This window comes from Capronia coronata (genome assembly GCF_000585585.1).
Source record: "Capronia coronata CBS 617.96 chromosome Unknown acBCG-supercont1.11, whole genome shotgun sequence".
In the NCBI taxonomy this organism is placed as follows: Eukaryota; Fungi; Ascomycota; class Eurotiomycetes; order Chaetothyriales; family Herpotrichiellaceae; genus Capronia; species Capronia coronata.
The window spans coordinates 1,044,273-1,057,936 of NW_006912903.1; the positions used below are offsets into that span (position 1 = coordinate 1,044,273).

A 13,664-nucleotide genomic window follows, 5' to 3' on the forward strand; every position below is an offset into this window, starting at 1 on the left:
TCCTTTTCTTGGACAAAAGTAGTCTGTTCGACCTGTCTGGTGTGGCTTGTAGAACGTGTCAGCCTCCACTACCTTCTCTCACTGTCGTTATCTTCTCCTGATAGATACTCTAGAGTCAATAGCACCACCGCCCTACGGCTACGACATCATCACGTGCTCCACGAGGCTGCGGATTTGTCGCCGATACAATCGATAAGGAGAATTGATTGGCCAGTTGTTGCAATTCGGCCTTCTGACAGACTGGGAGTATAGCTAGAGAGATAGCTACAGAGTAGAATACCCCCCATTTCCCCTCGGTGCATTATCAACCGTGCCTCAATCGGTAGAGAGGAGGGCGGCTATCACATGGACTTAGTTTAATTGTTGATACCCGCACTCGATCGTCTGAGGTCTTTCTACTTCCCGCTTCGTATCTGTCGTCTTCTCTCTTGCACGTTGTTCTGTGCTGTACATGCCTCCCCATCCCGCTGTCCTTTCCACCTCCATCTTCGCCCGCAGAGTCACCGCACTCTCCTCGTCGTCTTCGTTCCTCCTCCGTCCAACTTCCCCGCACACGCTTCCACCCACGAAGAACTTGAAGCTCCCACCATTCTCCCGCTCTTTCAGCCAACGCCCGCGGTCGCCGACGAGACGTAACACTATCCTACCAGTCTCTGTATCTGTGTCTGCATTATCGTCCAAAACCCGGACGTTCCAGCGCAACATGTCCTCCTCCATCACCGCCATGGGCAAACGCCTCGAAGGCAAGACGATCCTGATCACGGGCGCCTCGTCCGGCATCGGGCGCAGCATCGCACAGGAATTCGCGCGCACCAGCCCGACCAGCCTCAAACTGATCATCACGGCGCGGCGCATCGACACGCTGAAAGAGGTGGCCTCGGCGATCGAAAAGGAAGTCGGATCCGGCGTCAAGGTCTTGCCTGTCAAGCTCGACGTCTCCCAGCCGCAGGAAGTGGCCAACCTGATCCCCAGTCTGCCTGAAGAGTTTCGGGACATCGACATCCTGGTCAACAACGCGGGCTTGGTCAAGGGCGTGGACCAGGCCCCGGATATCAAGGCTGAAGACATGAATGTCATGTGGGCGACCAATGTGACGGGGCTGATCAACATGACGCAGGCGGTGTTGCCGATCTTCAAGAAGAAACTGAACGGCGCGGACGGCGGGCGCGGCGATATCATCAATATCGGCTCCATCGCGGGCAGGGAGGGCTATCCTGGCGGCAGTATCTACTGTGCCACCAAGGCGGCTGTGCGCACGTTCACTGATGCCTTGAGGAAGGAGTTGATTGCGACGAGGATCAGGGTTATTGAGGTCGATCCGGGCCAGGTTGAGACGGTAAGTTTTGTTTGTTTGTTTGTTTGTGGTTTGTATATCGGCGGTGTTTCTTTCTCCTATCTCCTGTGTCGAACTTCTGTTACACCCTTGTGTGGGAAGGTATCTTAGATACTTGCACAACCCTATATTCCTTGCTTCAAGCATATACATTGCCTGTCTGTCTATGGCAGTAAGTGTATGGTGTATGCTGCATATTTGTGTCAAGAAATCCATTGCTGGATTCTATACCATGCAAAAAGCGATGCGCAATGCAGAAACACTGTTCTATTGTGATCCGATACTAACGTCATTGTCATTGACAGGAATTCTCAGTTGTCCGCTTCTACGGCGACAAATCCAAAGCCGACGCTGTCTACAAAGGCGTCGAACCACTCACCCCGGACGATATCGCCGAGGTGGTCGTCTTCGCTGCCGGCCGGAGAGAAAATGTCGTGATTGCAGATACGTTGATCTTTCCGAATCATCAGGTCAGTTTCGATCCCTAGGCTCATTCCAATCCTCACATCCCTTTGGCTCCGTTGCCTCTGCCTTCCATCTGCTCTCCTTTTGTCCCAGAGCTTCATCTGTGAGATGGAGACGGAAGAAAAGGGGCGAAGACCAGGAAAAGAAGCAAACAGTCCAGAGTCTTCTCGTTCAGAACGGCCTTCGAATCGTACACCCTCTTTCAGGTCATCTGTTACACGGACTCTCGTGCTGACGATAGGTTGTCTTTCTATAGGCTGCTGCTACGGTCATGCATAGAAAATCGTGATTCTGAGGCTGCATCACACTTCGGACGAGAGTTTAGATCTCGGTGAAGGGGGGATATCACTGAGGAATACATTCTCTCTACACCCCCGGGGACGTGAAGAGGCGAGAGATGGTTTCAGGAACCATGTTCCGGGAGGCGAGACTTCATTTTCCAAAGAGAGCAGAGTTCCGTTATCGAAGAGTTGAAGTGCGCAGTGGATATGGGAATGGTGATAACTAAAAAGCTTAGATGTTGTGGGAGATGGAAGGTAGGTATATAGATACATACATACATACAAGAAAAGTGTCAATATATTTGGAAGGTCCACCGTTGTGTTTGTTCTCTCTGTCTGTATTGCATGTCTTGATCTGCGTTACTTGAATGGACCTGCCCTTTATAGAGAGGATACTACTCGCATGATAAATCCTGAATTACAAGTTCTGGGAGTGGTGGTTTGAGGGATATACTGGAACGACACATAGTTCAGTACCTTACTACAAGACCCATACTACGTAGTACTATCTTAGTACATGGTAATGTGAATAAATAACCTTGGAAGGTACCTAAGGCACTGTAGTAATCAATATGGACAACATCCCTTCGAAGGCAAGCGAAACAGAGGCAGAATCAACTCGATACAGGGAAGTCTACTTTAGGTTGGTGGGATCTCTTCTTGTGATTTCCTTTTTCATTGAACGATTGCTAGCTAAGAAAGAGTTGAAGAGTACATGCATCTGCATCTGCATGTGGACGGTCTACTACCGCCGTTCGCTTGGACAACATCATACACTTTTTGGTCGAGTCTGGGCTGCGTGATAGACATGGACGACCACAGACGACCATGATCTCTCAGATCGATCAGCTCGATGATCCTGAGACCACATCTCTAAGCACATAGAGCGGTCCGTTCGAATAAGCTAGCTGGGTCTGTGATACCGACTGGTCGGTTCAGAAGCTTGCTGACATCCCCTGCTGTGACTGGAGCTTCGCTCCTCTCTCCTTTGTGCTCTCTCCTCTCCTCAGTCACTCGGATCGCGTTGCAGCCATATCTCCATCACCTTCGTCTTGATCATTCAGGCGAGAGCTTGCATTGATATGTGCTCGCTCTCAGCCTAGTTGGGCTCTCCATGGGCGGTGACGGTTCTCGAAGGAAGGGGGGCTGTTTGCGACAGTGGGCGATCGAGATCGACGATCTGGCGACGCTTCATCGGGATCACGACGTCGGTTCTGGCGGTTGTTGTTGGTCCTATTCCTTCCTCTACCTCTCGGTCTGCCTCTAGCTCTGCCTCTGCCTCTGTTCTCGGCAACCTGCTCCACGTCGCTGTTTATGGTCGGGTAGACTTGATCGTCAGGACGTTGCTCTTCCTCTGCGAATCCATACGAGAAAGCAGGCAGGGTCTCCCGCGGAGGAGGGTAGCGAATGTCGTAGGGCTGAACAAGAATGGGAGAATTCACGAGTTGGCGATGATGTTCCTGACCAGCATCTGCAAACCCTTGAAGAGCGTGGTTGGGTACAAACCCTCCAAGGTCGTGGTTGGAAGGAGTGGGAGCCAAGCGAGCGTGCTGAATCGGCCCATCACGAATCTCAAGGTGTCTGGCTGAGAGGTTTCCGTTCGAGTCTGTCTGGACGAACACCGGGTCGTTGGCATAGAACTGCAAGAAAGGACCCTGGCCGATGGGCGGCAAATGGGCATTCTCGTTGAAATCGTGGAGATATTGAGGGACGAAGTGAGGTTCCTGAGACTCCAACCAATCTGCTGCCTCCGTGGCGGCACCTGGTGCTTGAGTTGACTGCGGCATTGGGATGAAGTTCAAGTGCAGAGTCGGGTTAGGCAATAGGAAGTCGAGACGGGCAAGTTCAGCGTACGGATCATTGTAACCTTCGAGGGCCTCTGCTTCGTAAACTTCAGTTATGGTTTCCTGGTGCGTCTCTGGTTGCCATGGCGCTGCTTCCAGAATGTCCTGGTGATTCTGGTCTGCCTGCGCTTGTGGGTTGTACTGGTCTTCATGGTCTGCCTGCGCTTGTGGATTGTACTGGTGATTTTGGTCTGCATGCGCTTGTGGATTGTGGCCGCCATGGAAATCCGGGGACGGCTGAACTTGCTGGTAGTACAGGAGCGCATTGTTACCAGAATCGCGCTCATAGTTCTGAGGGTGATGCTGATCATGACCATCCCACCGAAGAGCAGGCTGGTGGAATGACGGCTCTGTAAGGCCACGCTGGGGGACTGCTGAACGGCGTCTCTGCCAGTCTTCTGACGCAAGGTAGGTTTTCAGATCCATTGTGAACACGACGAGAGGAGAATTGTCGCGATAGAATAAACCTGGCTGTGCAAGCTTAACAAATTCATGAAAAGAGATAGGATTCTGCGACGCACTTCCTGTAAAAGGTATGCAAAAAAACAAGAAGGGATGACACAGGGGACTGGGTGAGGAGAGGTGAAAAACCAGTGAACTTAAGTGAAGGTCAGAGTTGAGTGAAGGGAAAAACAGGACAATAGGGAATTGTAGGTGAAGGGCACATAGTCTGCTTTTGTTCATCATGAGGAGGCCGCCATAAGTCATCTAGACGGTGACCAGTCTGGCACTTGGAGTGCTCCAGGTAGAATGAGCATCAGAGCATGGTTGTCCTTCAAGATCTTTGTACATAACGTGGAGTGGTTGAAACTGCACTTGACAAACCTGGGGTGCTTCATCACGGCACACACCACAGAGAGGCTGACGGTTGCCTCCATAGTCAAGGTCAGGAGGGCTGATAGATAACAGTGCGGTGGACTCCACTGGATGGTGAAGCAACTGAAGAGGATAGGAATATATAACAGAGAAGAAGCGAGTGAGGTCAAAGTGTATTTGGCCCCTTTTTGGACTGCGGCGAATGCGGCGTCGTCATTATAGTAGTACTACTACTAACCACATATTCTTTATTAATTCTCCCTGCGCAAACGCTAACAAACACAACCGTCCATTACTTTCGCTCTCTCACCTTAAAGCAATGCCTGGTCTGTATTCCCGCTGACAGGTTTCACCCTGTCTTCCCGCGCAAACGAGTCCTCGTCGTTTCTGAGCCAGCACCATGACCGAGCAGCGCAGGTCCTCTTGTTCGCCGAGGAACTTTCCCTGATCGCACCCGGAGGTCTCAACGTGGCGACATTAGCACTTCCGCCTTGACAGTCAGTCCGTCGTCATGCCTGGGTTACCCAGTATGTTTAGGTCCAGGTTTATATCAGTCGCGATGGGATCTCCTCGCTAACTATTGTCCTTCACAGCCAGTATCGATCTTGACGAATGCATCTCCCAACTCTACAAGAAGAATCTCCTGGCCGAGTCCTTGATCGAAGCAATATGCGCAAAAGCAAAGGAGATGCTGATGAAAGAGAGCAATGTGGTACACATTTCTGCGCCGGTGACAGTTGTTGGAGACATTCATGGCCAGTTCTTTGACATGCTGGAGATCTTCAAGATTGGAGGCTTCTGTCCAGATACAAACTATCTTTTTCTCGGTATGACTATGGCAGCGAGAGTGAGACGACAGAAACTGACAGAACACCAGGCGACTATGTTGACCGCGGTCTTTTCAGCGTCGAAACGATTTCCCTGCTTGTCTGCTTGAAGTTACGATACCCCCAGCGCGTTCATCTCATCCGCGGCAATCATGAATCACGAGGTGTCACACAGTCATACGGATTCTACACGGAATGTGCACGAAAATATGGCAATGCTAATGTTTGGCATTATTTCACCGACATGTTTGACTTCCTTACCTTGAGCGTGGTCATCAACAACCAGATCTTTTGCGTCCACGGTGGCCTGTCACCTTCAATTCATTCAATCGACCAGATCAAGATCATTGATAGATATCGGGAGATACCGCATGAAGGACCCATGGCGGACTTGGTCTGGTCAGACCCGGATCCAGACCGGGACGAATTCTCCCTCTCACCACGAGGCGCAGGCTACACGTTTGGAGGGGATGTGGTCAAGAAATTCCTACAGGTCAACAGCATGTCACATATCCTTCGGGCTCATCAGTTGTGTCAGGAAGGCTATCAGATACTGTATGATGACCGGCTCAGCACTGTTTGGAGTGCCCCCAACTATTGCTACCGATGTGGCAATCTGGCGAGCGTGCTGGAAGTGAGCGACGCCGGAGATCGGTATTTCAACATCTTCGATGCAGCCCCGGAGAACGACATGCATCGCAACGAGCAGCAACAGCAGCAACAGCAGAGTCAAGCAAAGGATGGTCAAGGGTCTCACATTGAATACTTTCTCTAGTCATTGAGTCATCTCGATCGTTGAGCACGCCTGCAGGTTCAGTCCCGCATCGAGCCATCTCTGAGCATAGCTACCAACAGGCCTCCCTCGTCACAGACAACCTCGCAAGACAAATTATGAGAAGTTCGCATATCGCCTGCCGCAGATTTTGTGATCGAGCAAGTCGAGGTCCAGGCATTCGCCATCCACTAGCAGGGTCATTTCCAATCTTTGGCGATATCAAAGGACCACTCGAACTTGAGATGGGTCACATCATCGTCGTCGACGAAACGAGAGACCGCGTCGTAATGGCCCCGAGCCATCATACCTGAAGGAGCCTCCTCCGGAGCAAACTTCTTGGTGTATGTTGGTTTGTCGACGGTGTTAGGAGGATAGCTGCCGATCATCTCCTGATCCTTACCCAAAGGAATTCCTTTCCGCTTGATGGACTGCACATATTTGAGACCGGAGAGAACTTGGTGCTGGACGACAAAGACCGCTTTCATCTGGTATCTGCTACCCTCCTTGATGGTGAATGGCTTGCTCTTCAGCGTCTCGAGGGCGCCTGGCTGTGCGAGGTCGATGGTGATGTCTGGTCTGCCTTCGACTTCCTGCTTGTTTGTTGGTTGCCGTCGACTGAAGCGCGTTCGTGTCACTTACCAAGGCGAGGGATTTGATGATACACAGGCGAGGGTCATTGGGGTTGGAGATTGACTTGCCAGTGGCAAGGCCGAGAGATGCCTTCCATCTGTTCAGGGCTTCATCTTCTTGGTCTGCAGGGCAAGTTAGTCATGCTTCGACTTGACGAGTCTATGGACGGGATTGGCTGCCAAGGGGGTGCAATTGTAATGGGAGAAAAGTATGGTGTTAGACAATCCTCCATCCCAATGGTAGCCCTTTGCTTGGCTTCACAAAGACGTATGTCAATGTGCAGGGTCGTGCATGAAGGAGACACAACAGCGAGTAGGGTATGACCGTGGCACTCACCCAGTTTCTGATATTCGTCCAGTGTTTTCTTCTCCCCCACCTTGAAACCTGGGGTTTTGTCTACTGCAAGATCGTCCGCCATATTGGTCTAAGAGGAAGAGCTTAGTGACCGTGAGTTCAGGCTCGAATTGACTAGTATCGTCTTGCTCTCTTCTTGACGTAAATGCACTGTTCTTTTCTGGGGTGATTGTGACAGAGGAGAGAGTGATATGTGAGGACGTCTGAGACATCAACGGGGAAGGCGGTCAGACAAGAGAAGAGACAGGGGCATGTGAAAAGTACACTAGATCCAATTGAGAAATACTAGTATCCACTGCAGTAAATGGTGCCAACTAATCAAACAGACCAAACAGGCCAAACATTGACCCCACTCTAGTCGCTGCTTTAGAGCATGACGCGCAAATGTCCTGACGCGACAGAGGCGCGACTTTATTACACTCACTCTTAGTACGTGCCCATACCGTTGTCCGTTCGTTTGCCATTCTTGTCCTCACCTTGAATACACAACCGCCATCATGCCTGGACGTGTGGTTGACCAGGCCAAGAAGAGAGTGCTTACGGACGCCACCAATACACACAATGCCGTCAAGTCCCCTCCCTCCGCAAAGAAGCGAAAGCTCAACGGCAATGGTCCGCATGTCAGTTTCGGGTCGTCTCAGGCAGGTCCCAATGGCTTCAGGTCGAAGCTGGGCTCAAGCCAGCCCAAGAGCCAGTTTGAGACCGAAGTGCTGGAGAAGATGACCCAGGATATTTCCGGGTTGAAACAGAGCAATGCCGAGAAAGACCAGCAATGGGATCGACCAAGCCTGGACGATTTCGATCCTCAGAGAGACGCCTTGCGCTTCCAACAGATAGAGATTGAAGAGGGTACGCTGCACGGTGGAAAGACAACGCTGAAGATGTTTGGCGTCTCAGAGGTGTGTCTATATCGCTCATCTATGACAACGCAACTGAACTGACTTTGTGACAGACTGGACACTCCATCCTCCTCCATGTCACCGATTTCCTCCACTATCTATACGTCGCGGCACCCGTCAGCTTCCAGCGGCAAGATGTGGAGGGTTACAAGGCGTATCTCGAGGCTCAGCTGGCTCAGCATCAACCCGTCATCCATTCCGTGCAAATGGTGCTCCGGGAGAACCTGTATGGGTTTCAGGGCAATCAGAAGAGCCCTTATCTGAAAATCACAGTGACCGATCCCAAATATATCAACAGGCTTCGGACCTCGATCGAGGACGGTGCTGCCAACTACAAAGGGATGTGGAAGGGCGTTGACAGTAAGATCTTGACTTTCGACATCATCCAATATGTTCTGCGATTTATGATCGATACCGGCGTTGCTGGAATGTCTTGGGTCGAGGTCCCGGCAAAAAAGTACCATGTCCTGCCTCAATACGAACGTCAGTCCAATTGCCAGATCGAGGCACACTGTCATTACCGAGACTTGATCGCCCATGGGCACGAAGGCGAGTGGGCTAAAATGGCTCCCTTGCGGATTCTGTCTTTCGACATTGAATGCGCCGGTCGCAAAGGGATCTTCCCAGAAGCCAACCAAGATCCTGTCATCCAAATCGCAAACGTGGTGACCAAGTACGGTGACTCGAGACCATTCGTACGCAATGTTTTTGTGCTGGACACTTGCAGCTTGATCGTCAATACGCAAATCTACGAGTACGATTCGGAGTCGAAGATGCTCATGGGCTGGAGGGATTTCCTTGAGAAGGTCGACCCAGACGTCATCATCGGGTACAACATCGCCAACTTTGATTTCCCATATCTCCTCGATCGAGCAAAGCATTTGAAATTGTCAAAGTTTCCATACTGGTCGCGGCTGAAGAGCGTGGTGTCGCAAGCGAAAGACACCAATTTCTCCAGCAAGCAGATGGGCAACCGTGACACCAAGGCTACGAACACCAACGGGCGCATCCAACTGGATCTACTCCAGCTCGTCCAGAGGGACCATCAGTTGCGCAGCTACACCCTGAACTCCGTGTGTGCTCACTTTCTCGGAGAGCAGAAGGAGGATGTCCACCATACCATGATCACTGAACTCTTCAATGGCACGCCAGATTCGAGACGACGTTTAGCCGTGTACTGTCTCAAGGATGCCTATTTGCCACAACGTCTCATGGACAAGTTGATGTGTCTGGTCAACTACACCGAGATGGCCAGAGTCACCGGTGTGCCTTTCAACTATCTGCTATCTCGTGGTCAACAAGTCAAATTCATCAGTCAGCTTTTCCGAAAGGCATTGGAGCAACAGTTGGTCATCCCGAACCTTCTAACGAAGGCTTCGGACGAACAGTATGAAGGTGCCACCGTGATCGAGCCGATTCGAGGCTATTACGACGTGCCTGTTGCGACTCTTGATTTTGCATCACTGTACCCATCCATCATCCAAGCTCACAACTTGTGTTACACCACTTTATTGAACAAGAACATCATCGAGAAACTCAATCTGAAAAAGGATGAGGACTACATATTGACGCCCAACGGTGACCTCTTCTGCACTGCAAAGGTCCGGAAAGGACTGCTTACCCAAATCTTGGAAGAGTTGTTGGGTGCACGTAAGCGCGCGAAGAAGGAGCTCGCTGTTGAGAAGGACCCTTTCAAAAAGGCAGTGCTCAACGGTCGTCAATTGGCGTTGAAAGTATCAGCAAACTCTGTCTACGGCCTCACGGGCGCCACGGTGGGGAAACTACCGTGTCTCGCAATTGCCTCCAGCACCACGGCCTACGGGCGACAAATGATTGAGAAAACCAAGCATGAAGTCGAAACAAAATACACCATCGCCAACGGCTACTCTCACGACGCGCAGGTCATCTACGGTGACACCGATTCGGTCATGGTCAAGTTCGGAGAAAAAGACCTTTCCAAAACCATGGCCCTGGGACAAGAAGCCGCCGACTATGTCTCGGCCAAGTTCATCAAACCCATCAAGCTGGAGTTCGAGAAGGTGTACTTCCCGTACCTGCTGATCAACAAAAAGAGATATGCCGGTCTGTACTGGACCAACCCCGACAAGTACGACAAGATGGACACCAAAGGGATCGAAACGGTCCGTCGAGACAACTGCCGACTGGTGCAGATTGTGATTGAGACTGTGCTGAAGAAAATCTTGATTGATCGCGACCTGGACGGCGCGCAGGACTACGTCAAAGAGACGATCGCCAATCTGCTGCAGAATAAGATCGACCTCAGCATGCTGGTCATCACCAAAGCCCTCAGCAAGAGCGACTACACGGCCAAGCAAGCACACGTCGAGCTCGCCGAGCGCATGAAGAAGCGCGACGCAGGGTCGGCGCCCGCGCTGGGCGACCGAGTGGCCTATGTGATTGTCAAGGGCGCAGGAGGCAGCAAGAACTACGAGAAATCCGAAGACCCGATCTACGTGCTGGAGAACAACGTCCCCATTGACACCAAATACTATCTCGACAACCAGCTGGCCAACCCGCTCGGCCGCATCTTCGAGCCCATCCTCGGCGAGCGCCGCGCCAATTCCCTGCTGGCCGGCGACCACACCCGCTCCATCTCTGTCGCGGCCCCCACGCTCGGCGGCTTGATGAAGTTCGCCAAGAAGACCCAGACCTGCATGGGCTGCAAGAAGCCGCTGGTCGGCGCAGAGGAGGCCAAGGGCGCCGTCTGCGAGAACTGCAGGCCGCGCATCGGCGAGCTCTACACAAAACACGTCAAGAAGGTCGGCGAGCTGGAGGTCCGCTTCAGCCGTCTCTGGACCCAGTGCCAGCGCTGCCAGGGCAGCATGCACTCCGAGGTCCTCTGCAGTTCCAGGGATTGTCCTATCTTCTATATGCGCATGAAGGCCCGCAAAGAGGTCGAAGAGGGTGGCCGTGAGCTCTCGCGGTTCGATCACGACGTCGGGGCCATCTGGTAGGCTCTAGTAGTAGACGGTGGCGACGCCATTGATTTACTCCTCCACCGGCTACGACAGCGCCGGCCATGAAGCATCAGCTGGCGGGTTACGAGGCTATGATTTGTGTTATTCTGGAGTTCTTCTGCGCGGGAAACCAAATACTCAATGGCCACTAGGGATTGTGGACAAAGCGCAAGAAATGTCAGGAAGGCATCAACATTAACTGTATTGGGTATCTCTTGTGACAAAGGAAAATCTGCTTGATTCCGTCCTGGCTGCTCCTCGTGTCTCAACCCCTGTTTGGTCCAGTTCAGCCCCCTCGCCCAGGAACCGTAGTCTTAAGGCCTGCCACCACTTAAGCCGAAAAAGTACATCTTTGAACCTCCAATCGACTTGTATAGCCCTTTGCACATACTCCCACCTCTGCGTCGAAGCGCCCGCTCCAATTCCTTTCAGAGGTCCGGATCGTCCACTCCGGCTTCGGCTTTGGAGGCACTCCCAAACGTTTCATCCATATCATCAAACCTTGACCCGTCTATCGACATTGCATCGCCACCTGCTCCGCCAATGTCGTCGTAGGATAACCCAGCATTCGCCTTCAAAGCCTCTTTCCGGATCTGCATTGCGACGATGGCTACCCCAAGAGCGTTCCAGACATCCTGATCCTGCTGACTGAAATCGAGTTCTGCAATAATCCGCAACCTATCGGGGTTGAAGTCTAAAGCATCGAGAGTCGAGGAGTTAATGTCAGGCTCGGAACCCGGTGGTGAGGCTGTCTGACGAATCGATTGCTGCGCCGGCTGAACAGAAAATGGACTGAGTGTCACGATCGCAATGACCGAGGAGATAATGACCAGGCCGATGAGCGTCGGCGAGGAATCGTCGTCAGCAACGACTCTAGTCTCGTCCACGTTGGAGGCATGCAGTGATTCGTCTTCAATACTGTGATGGAGGCCCCGAGCCCTTTGATGCCGTAGCGAAAGGTGGTGTAGCTTTAGGGCTATCTCTTCCAGTGTTTGAAGGGTAGAAAGACCGGCGCGTTTAGTGACCAAGGCATGGACGGGTATCTGGTGTGACCTTGACGAAGGTCGCAGTCCAACATCCGTCAGCGCCCAGTACAGGTACCGTTTAACCGCCCGCTCGAGAACCTTCTCTCTTCTCGAGCCGGGACTAAGATAAGTTCGGTCACGCACGTCGTGACCAATTTCGAAGAGTCGGCGTAGAGCATGGGAGGCTCGGAATTGATTGTCTCTCACGTTGTGGATGACCGGGACACCTGCGGCGTTTCCCTGTGCGAAGAGACTGATTGGTAGGGTATCGAAGTCAAGCATCCAGTTCTCAGGTAACAGTGCTTCAAATCCCCGATAGGCAAGATGGAAAAAGAGCTCACGCTCCGTTTGCGACCAGATTCCTGACCTCGGGGGTAGCCTGATGGCTGCGGCATGCCTTCTTGCGTCTTCCATAGCATGGTCATCCATGTCTTCGACTTTTCTCCTTCTCAAAGCAGAGGACGCAAACGACATAGTATCTTCATCGGCCCACGTAGTCATACCCGGCTTTGACATTATTTCCCCGCGTTGCCCGGGTCTGTAGTTGGCAAATCGGTGGGGTGTAGGTGGAGGTGGCATCAACGTTCGCTCTATTTCTTTGCGCATCCCAGTAGTACTCTTCGCTGCAAAGGAGTTGGCTCCATGTTGGGTCATGTCTACACCGGGATTGTCTTCATTGGGGCGCAGAGGGTGTCGATCTTCAATCATCCCACGCTTCAATGGCGGCACCTCCAGATCACCTTCCTCAGCCTTGCGCTTTCTTCCTTGCTGGCGATGTGTTGCAGCGGCTTGCTGGCCAACAACGTCGTCGAAGTCCACTTGCCTAGCGGAGCCTTGTAGTTCGGCGGAGTTCGGGGTTGGAGTCTGTACTGGAGGTCTGAGGAAATCGGACAGGACTCGAAACGTGGAGGTAAAGATCGATCTCGACATGATCGTTGTGTAGTGGAGATACAGTCCTCTCTTTGTAGGGTTTCATCAAGTTGTGGTATGGTCTGTGACGGATGGGCACTGCATGGGATGACTTGGCCTAAGTTTAAGCAGGAAGTTGACAAGAGGCAGTCCACCTGTGAACAACAGATCTAAGACAGGGCGCAGCCTTCGCCCGTATACAGAGCACCATGTTGAAGGTGCGGAAGTGCACGAAGGCAAGACCGTTCCGTTGCTAGAGACCAACTTCTTTGTTCGGCGGTGCTATGGAGCACAAGAGTTGGGCAGACACCGCAACTCTGAAGTTGGCAACTGCTGCATGCGGCACTCCAGGTTTCAGGGTTGAAGTCCGTGCCTGCCGCAACTGGGGTTAAGATCAGATTAAGCTTAAAATAGGGTGGGACCTTTCTGTTTGAGGACTAGGTCAACATGAGATCACATGACCGTGTCGCCCATCTGAGTTCGGCTTCATGACATCCGTAATACCTAGGCACGTACTCCATCCACCGT

The 13,664-nt window shown here is 52.1% G+C and overlaps 6 protein-coding genes across 6 annotated transcripts; 3 read left to right on the forward strand and 3 right to left on the reverse strand.

Moving 5' to 3' along the window:
* Positions 1-703: 703 nt before the first annotated feature.
* On the forward strand, positions 704-1,821 carry A1O1_09150 (uncharacterized protein; the record flags this gene model as incomplete). Its single annotated transcript, XM_007730006.1, has 2 exons — positions 704-1,336; positions 1,639-1,821. 2 exons carry the CDS (start codon positions 704-706, stop codon positions 1,819-1,821), a joined length of 816 nt encoding a protein of 271 aa, XP_007728196.1.
* Positions 1,822-3,173: 1,352 nt separating this feature from the next.
* A1O1_09151 (uncharacterized protein) lies at positions 3,174-4,349 on the reverse strand (the record flags this gene model as incomplete). The annotated part of the gene is made up of 1 exon (XM_007730007.1): positions 3,174-4,349. The coding sequence occupies one exon, from the start codon at positions 4,347-4,349 to the stop codon at positions 3,174-3,176; it is 1,176 nt and encodes a 391-aa protein (XP_007728197.1).
* A 901-nt stretch (positions 4,350-5,250) lies between these two features.
* Positions 5,251-6,341, forward strand: A1O1_09152 (serine/threonine-protein phosphatase; the record flags this gene model as incomplete). Its single annotated transcript, XM_007730008.1, has 3 exons — positions 5,251-5,266; positions 5,333-5,566; positions 5,617-6,341. 3 exons carry the CDS (start codon positions 5,251-5,253, stop codon positions 6,339-6,341), a joined length of 975 nt encoding a protein of 324 aa, XP_007728198.1.
* Positions 6,342-6,538: 197 nt separating this feature from the next.
* A1O1_09153 (uncharacterized protein) lies at positions 6,539-7,389 on the reverse strand (the record flags this gene model as incomplete). The annotated part of the gene is made up of 3 exons (XM_007730009.1): positions 6,539-6,931; positions 6,981-7,093; positions 7,308-7,389. 3 exons carry the CDS (start codon positions 7,387-7,389, stop codon positions 6,539-6,541), a joined length of 588 nt encoding a protein of 195 aa, XP_007728199.1.
* A 433-nt stretch (positions 7,390-7,822) lies between these two features.
* On the forward strand, positions 7,823-11,199 carry A1O1_09154 (DNA polymerase delta subunit 1; the record flags this gene model as incomplete). The annotated part of the gene is made up of 2 exons (XM_007730010.1): positions 7,823-8,224; positions 8,278-11,199. The coding sequence occupies 2 exons, from the start codon at positions 7,823-7,825 to the stop codon at positions 11,197-11,199; spliced, it is 3,324 nt and encodes a 1,107-aa protein (XP_007728200.1).
* Positions 11,200-11,630: 431 nt separating this feature from the next.
* Positions 11,631-13,157, reverse strand: A1O1_09155 (uncharacterized protein; the record flags this gene model as incomplete). Its single annotated transcript, XM_007730011.1, has 1 exon — positions 11,631-13,157. One exon carries the CDS (start codon positions 13,155-13,157, stop codon positions 11,631-11,633), a length of 1,527 nt encoding a protein of 508 aa, XP_007728201.1.
* Between the last annotated feature and the right edge of the window lie 507 nt (positions 13,158-13,664).